Consider the following 19,619-nt stretch of genomic DNA (forward strand, 5'->3'; position numbering starts at 1 on the left):
TGAGAGACCCTCAAAAAATAAAATGAAGAATGATCAATGAAAGCACCTGACATCAACCTTTGGCCTACACACACACACACACACACACACACACACACACACACACACACATACACACACACGTAAATATATGTATATATACACACATATACACAAAATAAATGTACTGTAAAACAGCGTACAGACACCACAGAATGCATCTTTGAAAGAGCATCAAGAATTCGGTCCACGTGTTTTTATACATTTAGAAATGATTTTGTTAGCCTAGGTCCACATATTAGGCACATTACCATGTTTCTTCCTCTATGTTACTTTCCTTAAAGAGTAACATAGACACAGAGTAGCAAGGAGAAAACAGAACACCAACTTTGTTATTTGTATTAGAAAACAAAGCAAGTTTTCTTTGAAGTTCTCAGTCTTTGTATCTCTTTGATTTATATACCTCTTAAGAGCTGTAAAAGGGAGCCTCTGATTAAAACTTCCATTTGCAGGTAGAGACTACAGAGAGTAAGCTTGTGTGGTACCCATGTATTCTATGCATTGAGAGATGATTAACACCACAAATGTATCCTGAGTGTACCAGTCAGAGAGCACTGGTCTCTACAGACGTGATGTAGAGATGATGAACATAATATCTACCCCTTCTACTCGTTCATGCACTGGTGGTCTCCATGACAGCTCCTGCCCTCCTCAGTGTGCTGTGGACTCCAAACCGGTGCATACCGTATAAGGACAACTATGTAAGAATGGGTACAAACAGTGTAATAGCAACGACTCAGTATTTTCTTACATAAAATGTAGCTTAGACTCAGAACACCAATAGGACTATGTCATCACTGGAAATACAGCTTAATGATAGCTCACTGGCTTAGCATGCATATGGCCTAGTGTTCCATTCCCACACCAAAAACATCTAACTTTTATTTCCCAGTTTCCCCTCATTCTTGGTACTAACAATTCTGGTATGTTCAACCAAGGTGTCAAGCAGAGGAACTCAGCGGAAATGTACGAGGCCATGATGATATCCTGTTGTCAGTTTTGGTCTTTACCTGGTTGTGTGCTTTCTACCCTGGGGCTTAAACACAGCCTAGAATTACTCTCTGGCTCGAAGAAGATCTGTGTTTCCCAGTCTGATTACCTTCCATTCTAGTGGGGAGCTGGTTCCAAAGTGGCTTCTGATAATTACCTCCCTGTCATTCTATGACTAATACCATTCACCCCTCCATAATGAGGGCAGGTACTGTTGCTATTAATATAGTCTTACAGAGCTTACTTTCCAACAAACTTAGTTTCTCTTCTTTCTTATGGCTGGCTTGGTGCTCCAACAGTTTCAAGGAAAGCATGGAGAAATCATCTTACTCTGATTGGCTGATAAACAACAGCATTGCCGAACTGGTTGCTTCGACGGGCCTTCCTGTGAACGTCAGCGATGCCTACCAAGACCCGCGCTTTGACGTTGAGGTAAGAGGAGCCCTCCATTTGAGGTCCCGTTGTCACAGTGTTGAGGTGGAGAAGGGATGCCACGCAGAGCCACAATAATCAAGAGCACACTCCTGCACCCTCTGTGATCTGGTTCCCAGCATGGCCTACCATTGGCCAACTCGGTCTGCCCAGACCTGTGGTGAAATGATGTTCCTTAGGCTGGCATGCTTTCTCATAACTGGGCAGACTTTATATTCAACTGTGGGATGACAATAAAAATGCATACATGACATGCTCATTGACCAACAGAAGCTAAAATCACCACCGTTCTTTAAAAATTACTCCCAATAAACAGAAAACAGGTTGCTACTGATTAATGTAAACCATAAAGACACATTATACTGACATACAGAATGTATGAAAACAGTTTTCAAGTTTACATTCTAATGTGGTACAGAAGCGGCATGTGGCTAAATTCACATAGGCTTATAAAATGCCTCTGGATAGATAGATGCAGATGATTATGTATACGTGCCCATGGAGAGGGAGCTACGAAAAGCTTTCCATTGCGGACGGCCAGGTTTAACTCTGGGAGGGTGGCTGCAGCTTTTGATAATCACGGAACACTGAGAGCTCCTCTTCACGGAACTGGATACACAGAAACCTCTTCTTCAGCTCTCTCTCTTTCTCAGCTCAAGGTAGAGAGACACAGCAAGAGGCAAACTTAGCACAGCAATCTCTGCGAGGAGACAGTGTCTCGGGAAAATCTGAGTGAGCACGGGGAGTTGAGGGAAGTAGGATTAGTTTAACATGGCAGAGTGCCACAGTCGATGACTCTGGGGAGGAAATGATGGGCACATTTCCCAAAGCCTTACACATTCTGTTCCAAACAGTTTGAGATTTACCCACACAGTGGGGAGTAGTAGTTGAGTTTTAAGTGCATGAGATGCGGAAGTTGCACTTTTAAATTTTTAATTTTTTTGTTTTGTTTTTCAAGACAGGGTTTGTGTGTGTGTGTAGCTTTAGTTGTCATGGAACTCACTTTGAAGACCAGGCTGGTCTTGAACTCACAGAGATCCACCTGCCTCTGCCTCCCGAGTGCTGGGATTACAGGTGAGCACCACCGCTGCCCAGCAGTATCTGTGAATTTTAATCTAATTAATTTACTGACATTTCTGGAGTGGTAGAGTGGGTCTCCTGCCTCCACTTCTGGAGCACTGGGATGACACATGAGCCGGCACAGGTTGTACTTTAGAACGACCCCACTGGCTGCCGATAGAGGGAAGAGACAGTTAATCTCTGGGATTAAATGTCAAACACTAGGGGGTTATTCTATCCCTTTCACAAGCACTGAAGGCAGATCCATGCTTAGAAGATGTGTGAAGATGCAATCCTTGTGCCTCACAGAGTCCAGAGACCGTCTTGTCTCTGAGACTTGTCTCTAGAACTGTTATGGGGACCTAGAGACATCTTGGAAGTTAGCATGGAAAGCTGACTAATAACTGTCGTCATCAGATCATCTTTGCATATCTCTGCAGAGAGATGTTAAACCTCCCAGTTTCTGCTCTCTGTAGCTCTTAGACCAATACTCTTCCAGGCTCCCTCCCCCAGGCATTCCTCTCCCTCCTGACTTCAATCCTCCCACCTTGGAAACTCTTTGATGAACTCCCATTAGCTGTGCTGATAGTGGCTACCTTCTACCTGAGACACTGTTTGTACTCCAGGAGAGCACACAGCCCCGGTGTCTTCAGCTCTCTTGTGAGGACTGGGCTGTGGCTGTAGGGGTGAAGATGGAATACAGAAGTCGGTGTTTGCACACTGCAGCACTATGCTTGAAGCAGAGTTTGCAGTGTAAAGTTCTGCCTCATGCTATGTCTCTCTTCCTTGAGCTGAGAAAGAGCGAGTTCTAAAGAAAAGATTTCTGAGCATCCCATTTTATGAAGAAAAGCTCCCATTGTTCTGCAATTGCCACTAACAACAAATAAAGAACCCAAGGACTTTGGATATGCAGAAAATCATAATTGCCAATTGTTACAAAGTCAATACGTTTAATTGGAGATGGGAGCCGTGTTTCCTGACCTAGATCGTAACACTAAATTGGGTGTGAATTGGTGCAGTTCTGCTCTTAGCTTTGGACCATGGGGAAAGTCAGATTCTGGAGAAAAAGAAAAAAAAAAAAAAAAAAAAAAAAAAAGAAAACCAGCAAATTAAGCCATTGCCTTTTCCGTGCGTCCACAGAGCACTGTCAGGGTGCAAGTGAATGCGTGCACGCCCATACGCCCACCCCGAGACTTAGGAAGCTACTTTTGAATTTCTGCATTGATTTTCCCTGGTCCCCATCTCTTTGCTCAGCACCCCCTGAGTATTGACTAATTCTGTGTGTATTCGCCTGTGGCTCTTTGCACTCCACATTCTGTGGCTCATGCTGCGAAGGATGAGCATTGTATAAGAACAGAAGCCTCATTTTGTTTATCCAAAAGGTTTCTGAAAGGCCTTTGAAGTTCAATGTTTTACTGATCTAGCAATATAATTAAATGAAAAATAAAAGAAATATAAAAGAGGACATGACTGCTCCTAGGTATGGCGGAGGAGAAAGTTTATTGAAAATGTGAGGAAGAATACATGAAAGGGGCAAAGACAGAGACATCTGGGGAGTCTAGAGTGGACAAAGCCAGACTGAGCCAGGCCACATGGGAGGGATGGAGAGGGCGAGCAAGAGAGGAGCTGCCAACCAGGAGGGGTGGCCGGGCCCAAGAGACTGGCCAAGACAGCAGAAGGGATCAAAATAAGGACCAGCAGAGCCCAAAGGCTGGATTACATAGGGAAGAGCAGCTTGGGAAGGGGCAGCCCAGCCCTGGGCTGGAGAGTTCAGGGTAGGGGGTGGGGAGATGCCAGCCAGGAGCACCCTGTAATAGGTAGGGACTGAGGGTTGCTGGGAGAACCTGGTGGCCAGCAGCAGTTTTGATATGTTAAAAGGCATCTCAGTTAGCTATTTGTCTGGGTTTGAGAGCATACCTGTGTGTGTGTATGTGTGTGATTTTTTATTTAAAATTTAAAAAGTTTTTATATTTACTTGTTTAATATATATGAGTGTTTTGCTTTTGTACTTGTGTAAGTGTATGTGTGTAAGAGAGAGAGAGAGAGAGAACCTTGTACACGAACCTGGTACCTGTGGAGGTCAGAAGAGAGCATAGGATCCCGGAACTGGAGTTAGGGGTAGTTGTGAGCTGTCAAGTGGGTCCAGTGAGTGCTCCTGCCCTTTGCTGGTTGTTTCTAAACCATAGAACAAACCAAAAAGATAATAATGACCCCAAGATGATTATTGATTCTTTTAATAAGAACTAATTCATTGCACCAAGCTTTGCCTTGGGGTAAGAAGTATAAAAGCAAGCTAGCTTCCCAATTTCTGTGTCATCTCTGCCTTATGATAACTTGTGAGAAGTTCTTAGCAACTCAGCCCAAACACCCACAGGAAGAGCATAGTCATTATTTTCAAATCAGCAGTTTTATAACTGCTGTTTTTCCTTTCGGTAGAAGCTGCAAGGGATGGCTTTAAGGTGATAGAAACCTCCTCCCAGGTGCTGTCAGGCACCTGCTGAGGGGGCTGTGGAGAAGTGATCTCAGCTGTCCCCAGCTGGGTGTTCTCTTTGTAACCCTCTTCCATAGTTAATGGCGTTTCCTCCTTGTGTGATTCTCCATCTGTTTGCCTAGGGTCCTTGACTCTCACAGGTGCTGCCCACTGGTCTTGAAAGCAGGCATGTGTTTAAGGCCAAATTTGTTGCAAAGCCATGACAGAGTGCTATGTAAAATTGTTATGAAGCCAAACAAATGAGCCTTAAAATTACTACTTATGATGATCATTTTACACACACACACACACACACACACACACACACACACACACACACATGTTTCAAGACTCTATGGTCCCCATTCTGTTTCCACTCTTCCACCGATTCTGGTGTCTATCCTGTTTGCCATTCTGAATGAGATTTACGCATCCTCCCTAGGGTCCTCCTTAGTTTCTTTAGAAAGCCTAGGGGGTCCTGCAGAAACAGATGCACTAACCAAGGGCCTAGACCCACTGCTCAGATGTAGCCAATTGGCAGCTCAGGCTCCATTGGGATTCCCGGGTAAGAGGAACAGGGGCTGTCTTGTCAAGAACATGCCTGCTCTTTGATCACTTGCCCCTGGTGATGCGGCCTTAGCAGGCAACAGAGGAAGAGGATCAGGCAGTCCTGATGAGACTTGATAAGCTATGGGCAGATGGCAAAGGAGGAGAACTTCCTTCCCCTTTCAATGGACTAGGGGAAGAGAATGGGGGGGAAGAGGGAGGAAGGGTGGTATTGGGAGGAGTTGAGAAAGGGGGCTTCAATTGGGATACATAATGAATAAATTGTGAAAAAATACAAATAAAAACTAAAAAAAAATAAAAAGACTTTATGGTCCTTGAAAACATTTGAAAAATATGAATATACCTGATTTTATTTATTTATAATGGTATAAAAGCATTCATGTTATAGGTTTCCAGGGTAGGTTTTGTATTTTATCAGCCATCATGTATCTTCTTTTAGGGAAAGGAGTGTCCATATTTGCTTCTAAAGATGTTGGCCAGGGATGCTGTTATGGTTAGCCCACCAGAGAGGACCACTCAGACACAGTGTTAGCTAACTGAAAATCTGTATTCCAGCTGTCTGGGACTATACTCAAGTATTTGGGGACCTAGGCATGGCCTCAAATATCCAGAGCATAGAAGTTTTGAGGGCAGAAACCACATCCTGGCGTTTTGCTGAGCAGCTGCCAGGAGGCTTCCCAGAAGCGAGGTTACCAGAAGCTAAGACAAGCAGCTCACTGGAGGGGCACACACAGCACAGGCAGTTTAGCAGATGCCAAGATAAGTTAGTTAGGGCTTCTTGACCTTGGGTTTCTAGAACAGAGTTGGGTAATTTTTTTTTTTTCCCATGGCATTTTCCATCAAGGAGATCAAATTCTAGTTAAACCTGAAATGGCCCCAGCAAGAATGCAAGTTGGAGGAACATTGCCTCGCTTGACCTGTTACAATGCTACAGGTATTCACGGTCTCTTGCTGCCTAATGCAGCACCATGGTTCAGCTACTGGGAACTCCCACTGTCCATCCTGCAACTTCTGGGAATGGCATCTGGGCAGTCTGCTCAGGGTCTCCTATGGCTGAGGTCAAGGTGTTACCCAGATGGCACTGGCATTTATTTGCATGCTGATTACATTGTGGGCAGAATGGAGTGCCTTGCCTGCTAAAGTAAATCTACTTACTATGTCCATGCGCCCCGATGGGTTGCCCTCGGGTCCTACAGGTGGTCCTCTCAGCTCACTCTCCAAAGCCATCCGGAAGAGCTCACTCCAGACAGCTGAGACAGAGCTCATATAATGTCGAGAGTGACCCCACACTGTCTCAGGAGTTGTTAGCCCACTGCCTTTGCCAGGGGAGCAGCTGCCATATGTTTGTGAACCTCTACCCATGTGAGCAGGTAGAGGTATACAGGCTGGGTACAAAGCTGGGGGAAAAGGTGGCACCAGGGAGGCATTTTAAAGGCTATCCTGAAGCAGGACTATCTCGGGCGCTCCAGCCGTTTAATAAAGACACAGAGACTTGCTACTATTTGAAAGCGCAGTGCGTAGCTGGTGGACTCTCGAAGAGCTCGCCCCAACTGTTCTAGGCCATAACCTGCCATGTGGCTAGTTCCTTATCTCTCCCTCGGCCCCAGTATGCCTGTTCCTTCCTGGGTCAGGCTGGTGAATCTCCTTTGTCTGAATTCTCTGAGAGTCCCTTCCTGCCTTCCCCTTCCTGCCCAGCCATTGGCCAGCAGATTTCTATTCAGTTGATGAGCAATGAGGAAGGTGAATGTTTACAAATATGAGGCCAGTGATGGGGCATAAAAATCACAACACCAAGATCCGGTTAATATTCGGCTTTCTGCTGGTTTAGCAGTCAACACTTGAAGAGACAGACACACCTCATGGTGCACACTCCAGCATCACCCAAAATAAGCCCATGTAAAATTGCCCTGTCCTATAAAGCAACTTATATGTTCTGATAAGAAAAAAATCATAAGAAATAAATACAGGCACAGAGAAGTACTTATAGAGTAATAAATACAGCCATATATAGAAATGTTCACATTGTTTTCTAGTAAATACCTAGATGGAGCACATACAGAGCAGCTTGTAATCTTCTCCCGCACCTGTGTCTCTGTGACTCTCAGTCTGTATTGAGATATTCTAGATCTTCCAAATACTTAGGTGAGGGATCTCACAGTCATGATTCTGCCTTTTGCTTGGGAGGTCCAACCTGTCTTGTCCATGGAATTTACTCAAAAAATGACCATTTCTCACTGCTCAGCTGTTATCAGTTCATAATGGTAGTTCTAGCTACCATCATCTCCAGGCTAGTTCATTAACCATGGCCTCCTGACCTGACTCCCTTCCCACCTTCCCTCTGAAGTCTGTACTTCATTCTCCTGACAGCAGCCAGATACTTTTACATTGTAGTTCACATCATAACTCTTCAAAGCCTCCTTGTCTTATGAGAGAGAGAGAGCCAAGTGCCGTCATTTCAGAGGTGTGTAATACTCCTCCTGAGCTGGTGTGCCACTGTCTACCTCTAGTCCTTGCTAACACTGTTCTAGCTACGTTTGTGGCCACGCTCCTGGAACATGCCACTCACTCGCCCACCCTGGGGCCTTCATACCGTTGCTTCCTCGGATGATGCTTTCTCTCTTTCCCCTCTTTACCTTGTCATGTTTCCCAAGTAACCTGAGCGCTTTCTCATACACGATTTGCTTTTTGTGGGTTTTTGTGTTTATTATGTTAACTTCCCCTGGGGATAACCTGAACAGGTTATCTATTTACCCCATCCTAAGCAGGTCTAGCTGGGCGAACCAGTGGGTTTACTGAGTGACTTGCAGGAGCAGAGGCAGCATTGTTGCTGGCTCTCTTCACTTCTCTGTGTTATCTGTGAATCTGCTTTAGCTTTGTTGACTGTGTTACAGGCTGACATGCGAACAATGACGTGTTTCTATGAGAAGCCAAGGACAGAATTGTTCCAAACCACTGTCGTCTCTAGAAATGAGAAGATTAGAGTGTTTGGTTTTATTGTTGCTTTAACATTTTTACTTGTTCATATTACTTTTGTGATCATGCAAAATTATAAATTTTTTAAGTTATAGAATCTTTATGACTAAAATAAAACTTTACTAAGGTACTGGGCACCTTCTGAAAATTAGTTTTAAAAAATTCAAGGCTTTTAAAATGTGAGTAAAGTAAAAACAGCTGACTTGGATGGTCTGTTTTTCCTGGCTTCCGCCAGTGTGGAGTGTTTTCAGAGTTTGATTCTGAGACCTTTGTTTAATACTGGCCTCGCGGCATGTAAACTGCCTTTGCAGATGAGCTGGCTTCTTGTCGCACGCTGCACTTAGAAGTACCTTCAACGGAAAACAAGTGTTTTAGCTTTCCCTTTGTTTACATTGTGCTTCTGAATTCATCCTTGTAATTAACCGGCTGCTGGCTAGAGCATCGCCCATGATGTTTTTTGCCCTTATTTTCACAGTAGACTAAAAAGAACCTGACACAAATACACTAATAGAAATACACTAATAGCAAGCCAGTATTTAATCTAATGTATCATATTTTACTGCTCATTTTAGCATTTGCTTCTGACCTAACATTTACAGGATGCGTTTCCGGAGCTGTCCCATCTAGAGTTTGTTTTCTGCCTGCAGTAAGAACGATGAGTGATGGACCCAACATTTAAATAAACCTTTACTGAGAAGAGCAGAAAAATAACTCAGAGCTGAGGTGGGCTTTACGCAAGAGCTGGCTTGGCCAGCTCCGCATCTGGTATAAATGCAGGGGTGACCGGAAGCCCACCATCGCCCACGATGCCGCCGGCCATAAGAGACATTCAGTTAACAGAGCGCACACTGAGGATTATGACCCTGCTCTGACCCTAAGCCTCCGCCTTCCGTCCCATACAATTTTTCCCTGTGAAGTTCCGATTTCTAAAAGCCTGCTGCAGACGACTCAAAAGCACTTGCTCTTGTGATGTAGCACTTAAGGATAATGGGGCCCCAGACTCCGAGGCCCTCCGCCCGAGAGCATTAGAGCCCATTTCAGCTGCCAGGCCATCACAGAGGAGCACTCCTCAGCGCAGGCCTGGCAGGACAATGCGCCCTCTGTTCTCTGGGACACCTTCTGCTCCATCAGTTAAGCGTCTGGTAAAAAGGAAAAATGAAAGTCTGAAACCCTTAAAAGGAGTAAAGCTCTGTAGATCTGCGCGCGTGCGCATGCTCCCGCCTCGCCTCAGCCAGCCACTCATCTTACAGGCTGTTTTAGGACTTTTCTTTTAAGTGAGGTTTGATAGGGAAGATTGGTGGGTGGACACAAGGACTCAGGATAATAAGGAGGAGTGGGAGGTCTAGGGGACCAGAGTTACAAAAACGGCAAGATATAAAATAGGTAATAGTTGGTAGTAAAGACAAGTATGAGCTCCACAGCCCAAAGGCTCAGGCCTCCTAGGCCTTACCTCATAGCATAAACAATGGGAGCTTTAGACTCTCGGTTTGATTTTGTTTGTTTGTTTGGTTGGTTGGCTGGGTGGGTTTTTGTTTTGTTTTGTTAAGAATTTAGGAAATCATTTGTAGATAGTGATCTAGAAGACATTAGGATTAATCTTATGTTCAGGATGAAAAAACAGACAGGACTGACTGAGGACCGGCTTCCTCATCTAACCTTGGTACTTAGTACTTAGTACTTAGTCCTAGAACGAACCAGACCGTCTCACCAGCCCATGAACCTGGGGATAACCAGAGCAGGGAAAGGAAACATATTGCAGATTAAAGGGCAGCGACACATTGTTACCAATTCATTTTACACTTGCCCTGCCTGCCTCTGGGAGGCTGAAAAAAAAAAAAAATGACAAGTCTGTTTTGAAGGATCCAGTAGCTAAACCATCAACCGTGTTTAACTGAGTCTCTTGGCTATAAAGAAACAGGTACAGGCAAACCTTTAAGTAGATAGATTTTTCATTGGTTAGTCCTGTGCAGCCTCATAGAGGATATTCCTTGAACTGTAACCTGTTAAGGAAGGCTACTTCATGTCGCACAGCCTGATCTGAGGGCCTCTGTGGTGTGGATTTTCACACTAGGGTCATTAGGCAGGAAGCCTGTGGAACAATAAGGCAGGTATGTTTTGACAGGTATTCCTTTCAATGTAAGTGATATCTGCATTTTAAAAGTGCTTTACACATATTAAAACACATTCACGTGTATATTCTCATAAAACAAATTATAAAGGAGAAAAAGCACAAAGAAAAAGAGGATCAACTGTGATGTCAAAATCTGAATATATTCTAGTAAGGCTCTCTGGAACAGTGGTTCTCACCCTTCCTTACGATACAACCCGTTCATGCTGTTTCTCGTGCTGTGGTGGTCCCCAGCCATAAAACTATTTCACTGCTCCTTCAAAACTGTAATTTTGCTACTGTTAGAATTGTAATAAAATATCTGATTGCAACTCCAAAGGGGTCATGACCCACAGGTTGAGAACTACTTCTCTCCAGGAACAGATCTACAGAGATGAATATATATGCATATGAATATATTCATTCATTTATAATATACATAACATAGATAGTTTGTTAAGTGAACTTTAAAACAATGATAGCCTCATTACACCTGAGATGCCAAGAACCCGGTTCTCTGTCCTTGAGGCTGGCTGCCTCAACACTTAGAGAGGTCCCAGAATATCTGGGGGCAGGCATAGTCACTCAGAACACAAGGCAGTAGCACCTCCGTAGTCCCAGTCTGGCACTGGACGCCTGGAAAATTGGGGGAGGGATGAGCCTATTCCACTGTGAAAGCTAGGAAATGCTGATTCTGCTGTGACTGAAGATGTCCACAGCAGCAGGGCTAAATCAACTAAGAGCAAGGCCAAACCAGCAAAAGGTGAGATAGGCATCCTTCTGCAACGCTGGTTTTTAAGCTGGGGTTCCACCCAAAGGTGCCACCCACGGCTGAGACAAGTCAATCAGGACAGTTCTTCAGCTGAGGCTCCGTATTCAGGTGATCCTAATTCGTGGCAAGCTGGCATTAACACCAACCATAATAGGATACAACCAGTGTTTCCATTTTGGTAGGCAGGAGACAGAGATAAAAGTCGAGGTATTAGGAGTTTGGGGTGACTTGTTTGGGGTCATTCAGGCAATGTTTGTTTGGGGAGTTTCATTTGCTGACATAATCTGGAGATTTGTTATCAGTTAAGAGCTTTCCATTACTATGAAAAAGTACACAAGACAATCAACTTAATAGGAGATAAGTTTTATTGTGATTTACACTTTCAGTCCATGGTTCTATTGTTCGGACCTGTTGTGTAATAGCGTGTGACAGAGAAGGATGGTTCACTTCATGGTAGCCATCACAGAGAGCTGGGAGGGCTGGAGTCCCAGTATCTCTTTGAACACCATGCCTTCCAAAGACCTAACTTCCAAAGACCTGTCTTTGATAGTCTAGTCTTCTTCCCCTTGTCAATGACAGTTATGTCTCACAGTCTGAGTGACCCCAGCTTCGGGCTGTGTGAAAGGCTGGGTGCCTCCTTGGTATCTTCTAAGTCGATTTGCCTATTCCTGGAGCTTGTGTTTACATTTAAATAATAGGATTAGTGTATGCAGCCCTAAAGTCAGCTTCAGGGGGATTCATATTTGCATTTAAAAAGCCATCAGATCAGGGACCCACAAGCGTGGCCAAATTTGAGAATCCAAGTTCAGGATCCTAACTTCCTGCCACTGAATGCCACCTTAGGAGGTCCCAGCACCTGCCAATAACTAGGAGGCTATACTGTCAGCATATGAGCCTTTAGGGAGCATCTCAGATTTAAGCGATAACACTAATGGTTAGGAATTCTTCTTTGCCCCATGCTGTGTTATTCTTCTTTGGGCTCACTTGGGATTCATTGTCTGGCAGTTCTGTGCATCTGTAATGAGTGTCACTTTCCTCTTCAGCTTCCATAGAGGATGACATGAGCTCTTAGGCTTTACTCAACTTTCCAGAAATAGAATTCTGCTACTAACAGCAGTGAGAGAAATGACTTGGTGATCTACAACCAGAAGCTTTACTCTTTTCACATTCTGGTACCCTTCTTGGCTGTCCTCTCTCACCTTGTAGGATTCATCAAGAATGATGATCACGTCCCTACCGCCACCCAGCCATACCCATTCACTGGCCTCTTCAATGGGGAATGCTTCACCATTCCCCATAGTGAGAGAAATATAAAGACACAGCTTTCTCTGATGTCTCACGGCTCTCCAGTGTTCAGCAGATTCTAGCTCCTTGCAGTACAGCTTTCTCTGTGTGAACTTCCTGTTACACTTGACTTTTATTCCTGATCCCACTCCATCTCTACACCACCTCTGCCTTTAATTAGCCTACTGTTGCTTTCAACAACCTTCTTTCAGTCTTATCTTACTTGATCACTCTGTGCTACTTATCACCATTGTTTCTGTGTTTGTTCTATTTTGAACATAACGATTTTTTTTGTCTGTAAGTAATTTATGTTCCTTATTTAAAATATAGAAACTACAGTCAATCATTTTTAAACTCCAAGAGCTAAGTAATTCAGAGGGAATCATTGTGGTCATAGCTTTTGAAGGATTTGTTGGATGATAGAAGTGTGTGCACATCCATGCAATTATCACCTGATATAGGAAAAATTTCCCATGTCTAGATACGTTCTTCCATAGCCTGACTGTAATCAGATGCATAATGTTCCAATTTATGGGTGTGCTATGATTTACTTAACTGACTTCTGAAAATGCATGCCATTGTTGATGCTTCATTGTGATAATGATGTGATTCATACTCCTATGTGGAAGCTTTTGGGCATAGTTTTGATAATTATCATAAGACATAAAATCAGTAAGTCAGAAGTTATTTATACGTTTTGTTCTCCAGATATACGTTAATGAATCAACCCCTGTAAAGGCTGTAGCAATGCATTCACATTTTAGAAACATTGTAAAGCCTTGGGTGAAGGTCTTAGTGTTAGGACCAACGCACCAATGTTGGGAAACGTAGGAATGCTGGGAAACGTGCGCCTGTGCGCCTGTGGAGGTTACACTCGGGTTCACAAATCACACCACGAGATCGGTTCCATGTGGGAGGTTTATTAGGGAAAGAGGGGAAGGGAAAGGGGGGGCACCTCAGAGAGAGAGAGGAAAAGTAAGGGATAAGAGAGAGAGAGAGAGAGGACAAGAGAGGGACCACGTGTCAGGGTGGGCCTTTAAGTCAGAAGGTAACCATGCCCTCCAGGTGTGGTCACCTGGCTGGCTGAGACACATGACAGGTTGCTGGGCAACCCAGAAGCAGCAAAATACTAACATTTAGGCTCTAGAGTCCTGTCCCATCTCTGTCCCGTTGAGCCCTAACTAGTGTGCTCTCCAAGTTTCACTTCTTCAAGTCCTCGTTATTTATGTTCTTTCCTACCTTGATGATTTTACCCACAAAAGGCTCTTGTGCTCTTCGGCCATCTCAATCCCAGGATCAGTTTGAACTCCCTATTGTTTCCATCCAAGTTTCTAGGTTCCCCACAACCAACTTTATTCAAGACAGACATCCATATTTTCATCCTTATGGATGGGAGAGGTGATATACCCGGATTTTGTTTTTTTTTTAACTTTTGGTGGGTATAATGCTTTAAAAATGATGGGTAAATAAATTTCCTGTATCTGACAAGCAGCTTAAGGAAGGATTGCTTCTCTCACCCTCCAGACTCCAGACTTCCTGAATGTTCCTATTCTGCTGCCCTCTGTGATGTGAGGCATTCCTCAGCTACCTGGGATTTATGGGAGAGATTAGAGAAGGGCTTCAGTTGTCTCGGAACTGCGGGGGACAAGCACACCTACTGTTCTATACTCAAACAACCATGGTCTGTCCAGTGCTGTGCAACCCTTCCTTGGCCAAACGAAGTGGGCACAGCCACTCTGGAGAAAATGGAGCTATTAGCCCATAGATTATACCCATACAGCCTCATCAACCTGGCTGCCTCCTCTTCCTGCTTGCTGGCGTTGTCTTAATTCTGATGTTATCCTTCGGGAAAGGAAGAAAGCCATTCTGTTCTATCAAAAGATAACTCTGATGGATGTGTTTGTTATTGTCTGGCCTCCTTTGAGCCAGGCTCTTCCGTTGAAGGCAGTTAATCTTTCTGAGCCTTATCTGATAAGGGCAGATGATAACAGTACCTACCTCATCGGGTTATTTTAAAAGTATATAAAATAATTCAGGGGAAAGTGCTGAAGGGAGGACCGACCGACACAGCGTGAACAGCCAATAGATGTAATCTCCCTTGCCATCGCCGAAGGTTTGTTTTTAAAGGATCTAAAGCTATTCTTGATTTCTCTGTAGTCTTTTTGGAGCTTTTTTCCATACCACGGTCTGAACCTTGTCTGCTTGCACACGTATCTTACCTTTATGTCTGCCATGAGTAGTTTGAGTTCTTCAAGGATGACTTGAGTTCATGTTTCTATCCCCCAGTACTCTGCAATCCACATGGGAAACATTAATAAATAACTGTGGGAAGGGTATGCTGGATGGATGATTTACGTTCCTATTTTGTTTCAGACTGTTTTGTCTGGAATTCTTTTTTTAATTTTTAAAAAATTTAAACAATTTTTTAATATTATAATATAATTATACCATTCCCTCCCCCCTGAAACCTCCTGTGAATATACCCACTTTGTGAACTAAGGGTTTTGGTCCAGATGTATAAACTGACAGCAGGCTGCTCCAAGGAAGGTTTTATGGCAGATAGGAGACATTTGGGAGAGTCCAGAGCAGAGAGAGAAGGTGGTAGACCAAATAAGGGCAGCGGACTGAACTGGGCCAAAAGAGGAGAAAGAGAGTGTATGTGTATGTGTATGTGTATGTGAGAGAGAGAGAGAGAGAAAGAAAGAGAGAGAGACAAAGGGAGAAGAGGACCAAGAGAGAGGGACAAAACCAGAGCAGCATAGCAGATGGAGCAGGGTGGTGAGGATAGAGGGAAGCTGGGGTTAGGAAAGTCCACGAGCTGGAGAACTTCAGTGTGAGGGGTGGGAGAGAAGAGCCAGGATGCCAGCATGGACTCTGAAATGTGTAGTAGGTGCTTGTGATTCTGAGGGAGGCCGGGGGCCAGGATGCACTGTGGCATGCTAATGGGCACCACAGACAACCATTGTCCCTTCTGCAAGTGGGGGGCTGGTTTCGTAAGTTCCTGAGTAATGCTGGCTTTGATCTCACCTCCAGAATTTGGATCTGACACTCACCCTTCAAAGTCATGGCTTCTTTTTCTTTAATTGTTGTTGTTGTTGGTGGTGGTGGTGGTTGGTGAGGTGTGTGTGTGTGTGTGTGTGTGTGTGTGTGTGTCTTCCTGCTCAGTCTGTATAATGTGTCTTGTACTATGTTTTCAAGGCAGACAGATGGTCTGGTACAGGAGTACACGTTGGCGTGCTCTATCTACCCTTTCCACTTTCAATATTCCTTGGTGGTCCTTATGTCTTTGTCTAGGTTTGAGGCCCCCTAGGTTTAACTCCCCAGTAGCATGTCTGTTGGTGTCGTCCTTGGGTTCAGTTCATGTGTAGGTTGGGATTCTTAAAAACCTATCTATGTTCTATATTAAATGAGAGAAGAAAATCATATGGCCTAGCATCATATGATTAAAAAGTAAAAGAACTGAAGAATAAGATGGCACAATAGTGTGGCTAGAAAATCCCAAATAATATTCAGATGACATATTAAATTTAATAATTGCTATATACAGATTGATAGATATAGGCTTGATATGTAAAGCTCATACAATGTGCAGGCATTGTATGCAGACATGATGCCACTTTATGTAAAGGATTTGAATATTCATATATTTTCAAAGACCCTGGAAATAATCTCCCATAAATACCAAAGTAAAAGCATAAAGCATTAAAACAGCATCACTTATAATAACACGAACTTTTGAAGCACCAGGAATATGAATGTAACAAATTACATGTAAGACTTGTACATATAAAAACCTTGCTGAAAGAAAATTCAGCTCTAAGTTAATTGAAGAATGTTTATGGATCAAAAGACCCAACTCTGGGGAGCGAAAGATGTAGCTAAGCAGCAAAGAGCACTTGCTACTCTTGTGGAAGACTGAAGTTTGGTCCCTAGCACTTACATCAGGCTCACGGCTGCCTGAAAATCCAGCTCTAAGGAATCACACACCCTCTCTTAACCTCTGTGGGTACCTGTGTTCACATGCACATATACAGACCCAGATACACACACAGACAGACAGAAGGAGAGAAAGAGAGAGAATCGTAACTTGAAATAATATATTCTTTAAAGGGCTGAATTTTTATCAAGACAAGTTTTTTTCCAAGTTGGCTGATAATTTAGCACAACCCTTTTCCCCAAAATGGCTGTATGCTCAGCACCAATATAAAATTAATTGTGACATTTGTATGGAAGTGTTAGATATTGAAGACTTTACACTGCCCAATAAGATATGGCACCTTACTTAAGGCAGAAAGGTGAAATGTTGAAAGAGTTATCTAGATCAATAAGAATGGAGAGTCCAGAAGCAGAACCAAACACTGATACTTGATTAATGAAAATAATGAGATCCCTCCCCCACTTTAAAATAGTGTTGTGGCATGTTAAAGTTTCAACCCCTGGTGCACATTCCATACCAAAAGTTAGACTATAAATTTAAATATGAAAGTTAAAGAGGCGATGGAGAAAATAGATTATCTCATGAGCAAGAAGTGGGGTAAAATTTCTCAGATAAGACACTAAAATGTTCTAACCATAAATTAAAATCTGCTATAGTGTGTAATATTGTTTTATAGATCTCTAAGTCAAAAGCAAGAGAGTAAAAGAACAAGATACAGAATGAGGAAGACTTTTATAATCTATGTATCTGAGTGGCTCTTATCCATTATATAGGAAAAGCCTTTTTCAATATGATTTTTAAAAGTCAGACAACCCACTAGCAAAAACGCCTCTGACAAGGTGTTTTATGAAAGAGAAGATGGCTAGAGACAACATAAGAAAGCTACACAACTTTTCCATCAGCAGGGAACCAAGTGACTGGCAGTCTAAATGAGAATGCTCTTTGAAAGCATAAAGGCATTGATAATTATGCCAGAAATCAGGCTTAAGCCAAGGTAAATAATTCTTCTGGCTATCAGAGACGTAGTATTTTCACCATCAGATACTATCACACAGTTCCCAGAATTGTTAAAATGAGAACAAAACAAAGCGAACAAACCTCAGATGACACTGAACAGTGGTGGCGTAAGGCAGCTAAATGTTTCTGCTGTTGTAAATTGGTTTTTAAAAATTGCTCTGGGAAGCTTTTTGGAGAGGTCCACTGAAACTGACATGTCTGCAATCCAGCAACTCTATTACAGTTATTTGCAAGAATTCATTCACATGTGTATGAAGAATGCACAAGAATATTCCTAGGAACATTATTTGTGATTACACTGGGGACAAGTCAGTGGTCCACGGGAGTGGAATGAATTGGCAACATGACATTCAGACAGGGGAACACGATGCCACTGTGTAACACAAGCCAAAGTGAGTAAAGCACAAAATTATAATATTATAGAAAAGAAGCCAGACACCCAAGAGTATACAATTAGTGACTCACTTTATATCAGCTTTAAACGAAGCATCCTAGTTTGGGTTGGCTGAAGTCAGGGCACTGGTTTGGGGGTTGGAAAAGGACTATGAAGTGACCCTGACTTTCTGTGTATTGATTACAGTGCACTTTGTGAAAACCTGGCAGACCTTATCTTTATGCCTTTTGTGTTTCTCTAGATGCTTATTCACATTTATAATAAACAGACTATTTTTTTTCAAAAAGATATCAAATATAAAATTAGCTTTCCAGGTTCATACTTTACAGTACATAGTTCTGAACTCTTAATTTAAAAATAAGTAGCTCTTAACTTTTAGCAAATATTTAAGATCTCATCATTGCTATCTTATTTTCTGGTTAGAGTGATAGGATGACACTTTCTCACTGGAAGCAAAGGTCGTATTAACTCACTGGGGCCCTTTCAGCCCCGGTAGCCCCTCTCTGGCCACTCAGACAGGAAACTTGTCCTCAAATGCCTGATGTGATACTTGGACTGACTTCTGTAGAGCTCAGAGATCTTCTGGATCCTCTTGTTTATTTTTAATTTCCCAGTTTCTGTTAAATTTTTGTTATGGGATTTTACAACATTCATAACAACTTAGCAAAATGAAAAATCTGCAGTCCCAGGCTGGTGAGGCAGCTCAGCCGTTAAGAGCACTGTTACCTCAGTGGACCCAAGTTCAGCTCCCACCCCCATGTCAGGTGTCTCCCACCCGCTTGTAACCCCAGTTCTGGGGTGTGACTCCACCCACATTCACAGCACATCCCCACACCCATGCACAGAGTCATAACACACAACTTCAAATAATAAAAGCGAATCTTTAGAAGACGTGGTAGTAACAGTCAGTGCTCATCTGACACATTTCATTATAGGTTCAAACGTTCCTACCAGTGGGTCCGCCCAGCCAAAGGCGAACCCTGACCACTGGCTTCCATAAAGCGCACTGATTAACCAGGCTCGACTGCAGAGCGCTTGTCCGGTGCCACAGGTGTGGCCCACTTCTCTGTTGTTGCAAGGGTTGGGGTAGTCGGGTTGGTTGGCTGCTTTGTCTGGTTTATGCTGAATTTGAATTTGATTTTCTTGTATTGCTCATTGTGACATAATGAAAAAGAGAGTAAGTGGTTTTGTTTTGTTTTGTTTTGTTTTTCCCAAACATACTGATTTTATTAAGAATGCTCAGGGTTTCTTTTTTTCACAGAAAGTGTGGTCTTTAAAACCTACCAGCAAATTAAGGATATTCATGGATTAATGGACCGAGTACACTGTGACAAAAATGTAAAAAACATAAAATATGACCAAAGACTTGGTAGCACACATTTGAAACTCCAAGTCTTTACTTCTGTTTACCTTTCACACCTCATGCAAAAACGCTGGTGTCCTTTTTTTGAGCTATGCAAGCCTGTTTTCTTTAAAGGCCCGCTCCCGCTCTTTACTGTGTCACAGCCTCTTTACTCATCGGTATTCATTCATTCATTCATTCATTCATTCATTCATTCATTCAAAGATTAGATTGCA

At 43.1% G+C, this 19,619-nt stretch overlaps 1 protein-coding gene across 1 annotated transcript in view; it reads left to right on the forward strand.

The window, feature by feature from the left end:
• The window catches only part of Pde11a (phosphodiesterase 11A), a 287,680-nt gene that overhangs the window by 118,685 nt on the left and 149,376 nt on the right, over positions 1-19,619 (forward strand). Inside the window, exon 6 of the mRNA XM_055600598.1 lies at positions 1,329-1,461. Coding sequence (XP_055456573.1) covers positions 1,329-1,461 — 133 coding nt within the window. The remainder of the gene's footprint in view (positions 1-1,328; positions 1,462-19,619) is intronic.

Source organism: Psammomys obesus, unplaced genomic scaffold (assembly GCF_907164565.1).
Source record: "Psammomys obesus unplaced genomic scaffold, mPsaObe1.curated_primary_1811, whole genome shotgun sequence".
NCBI classification, from domain to species: Eukaryota; Metazoa; Chordata; class Mammalia; order Rodentia; family Muridae; genus Psammomys; species Psammomys obesus.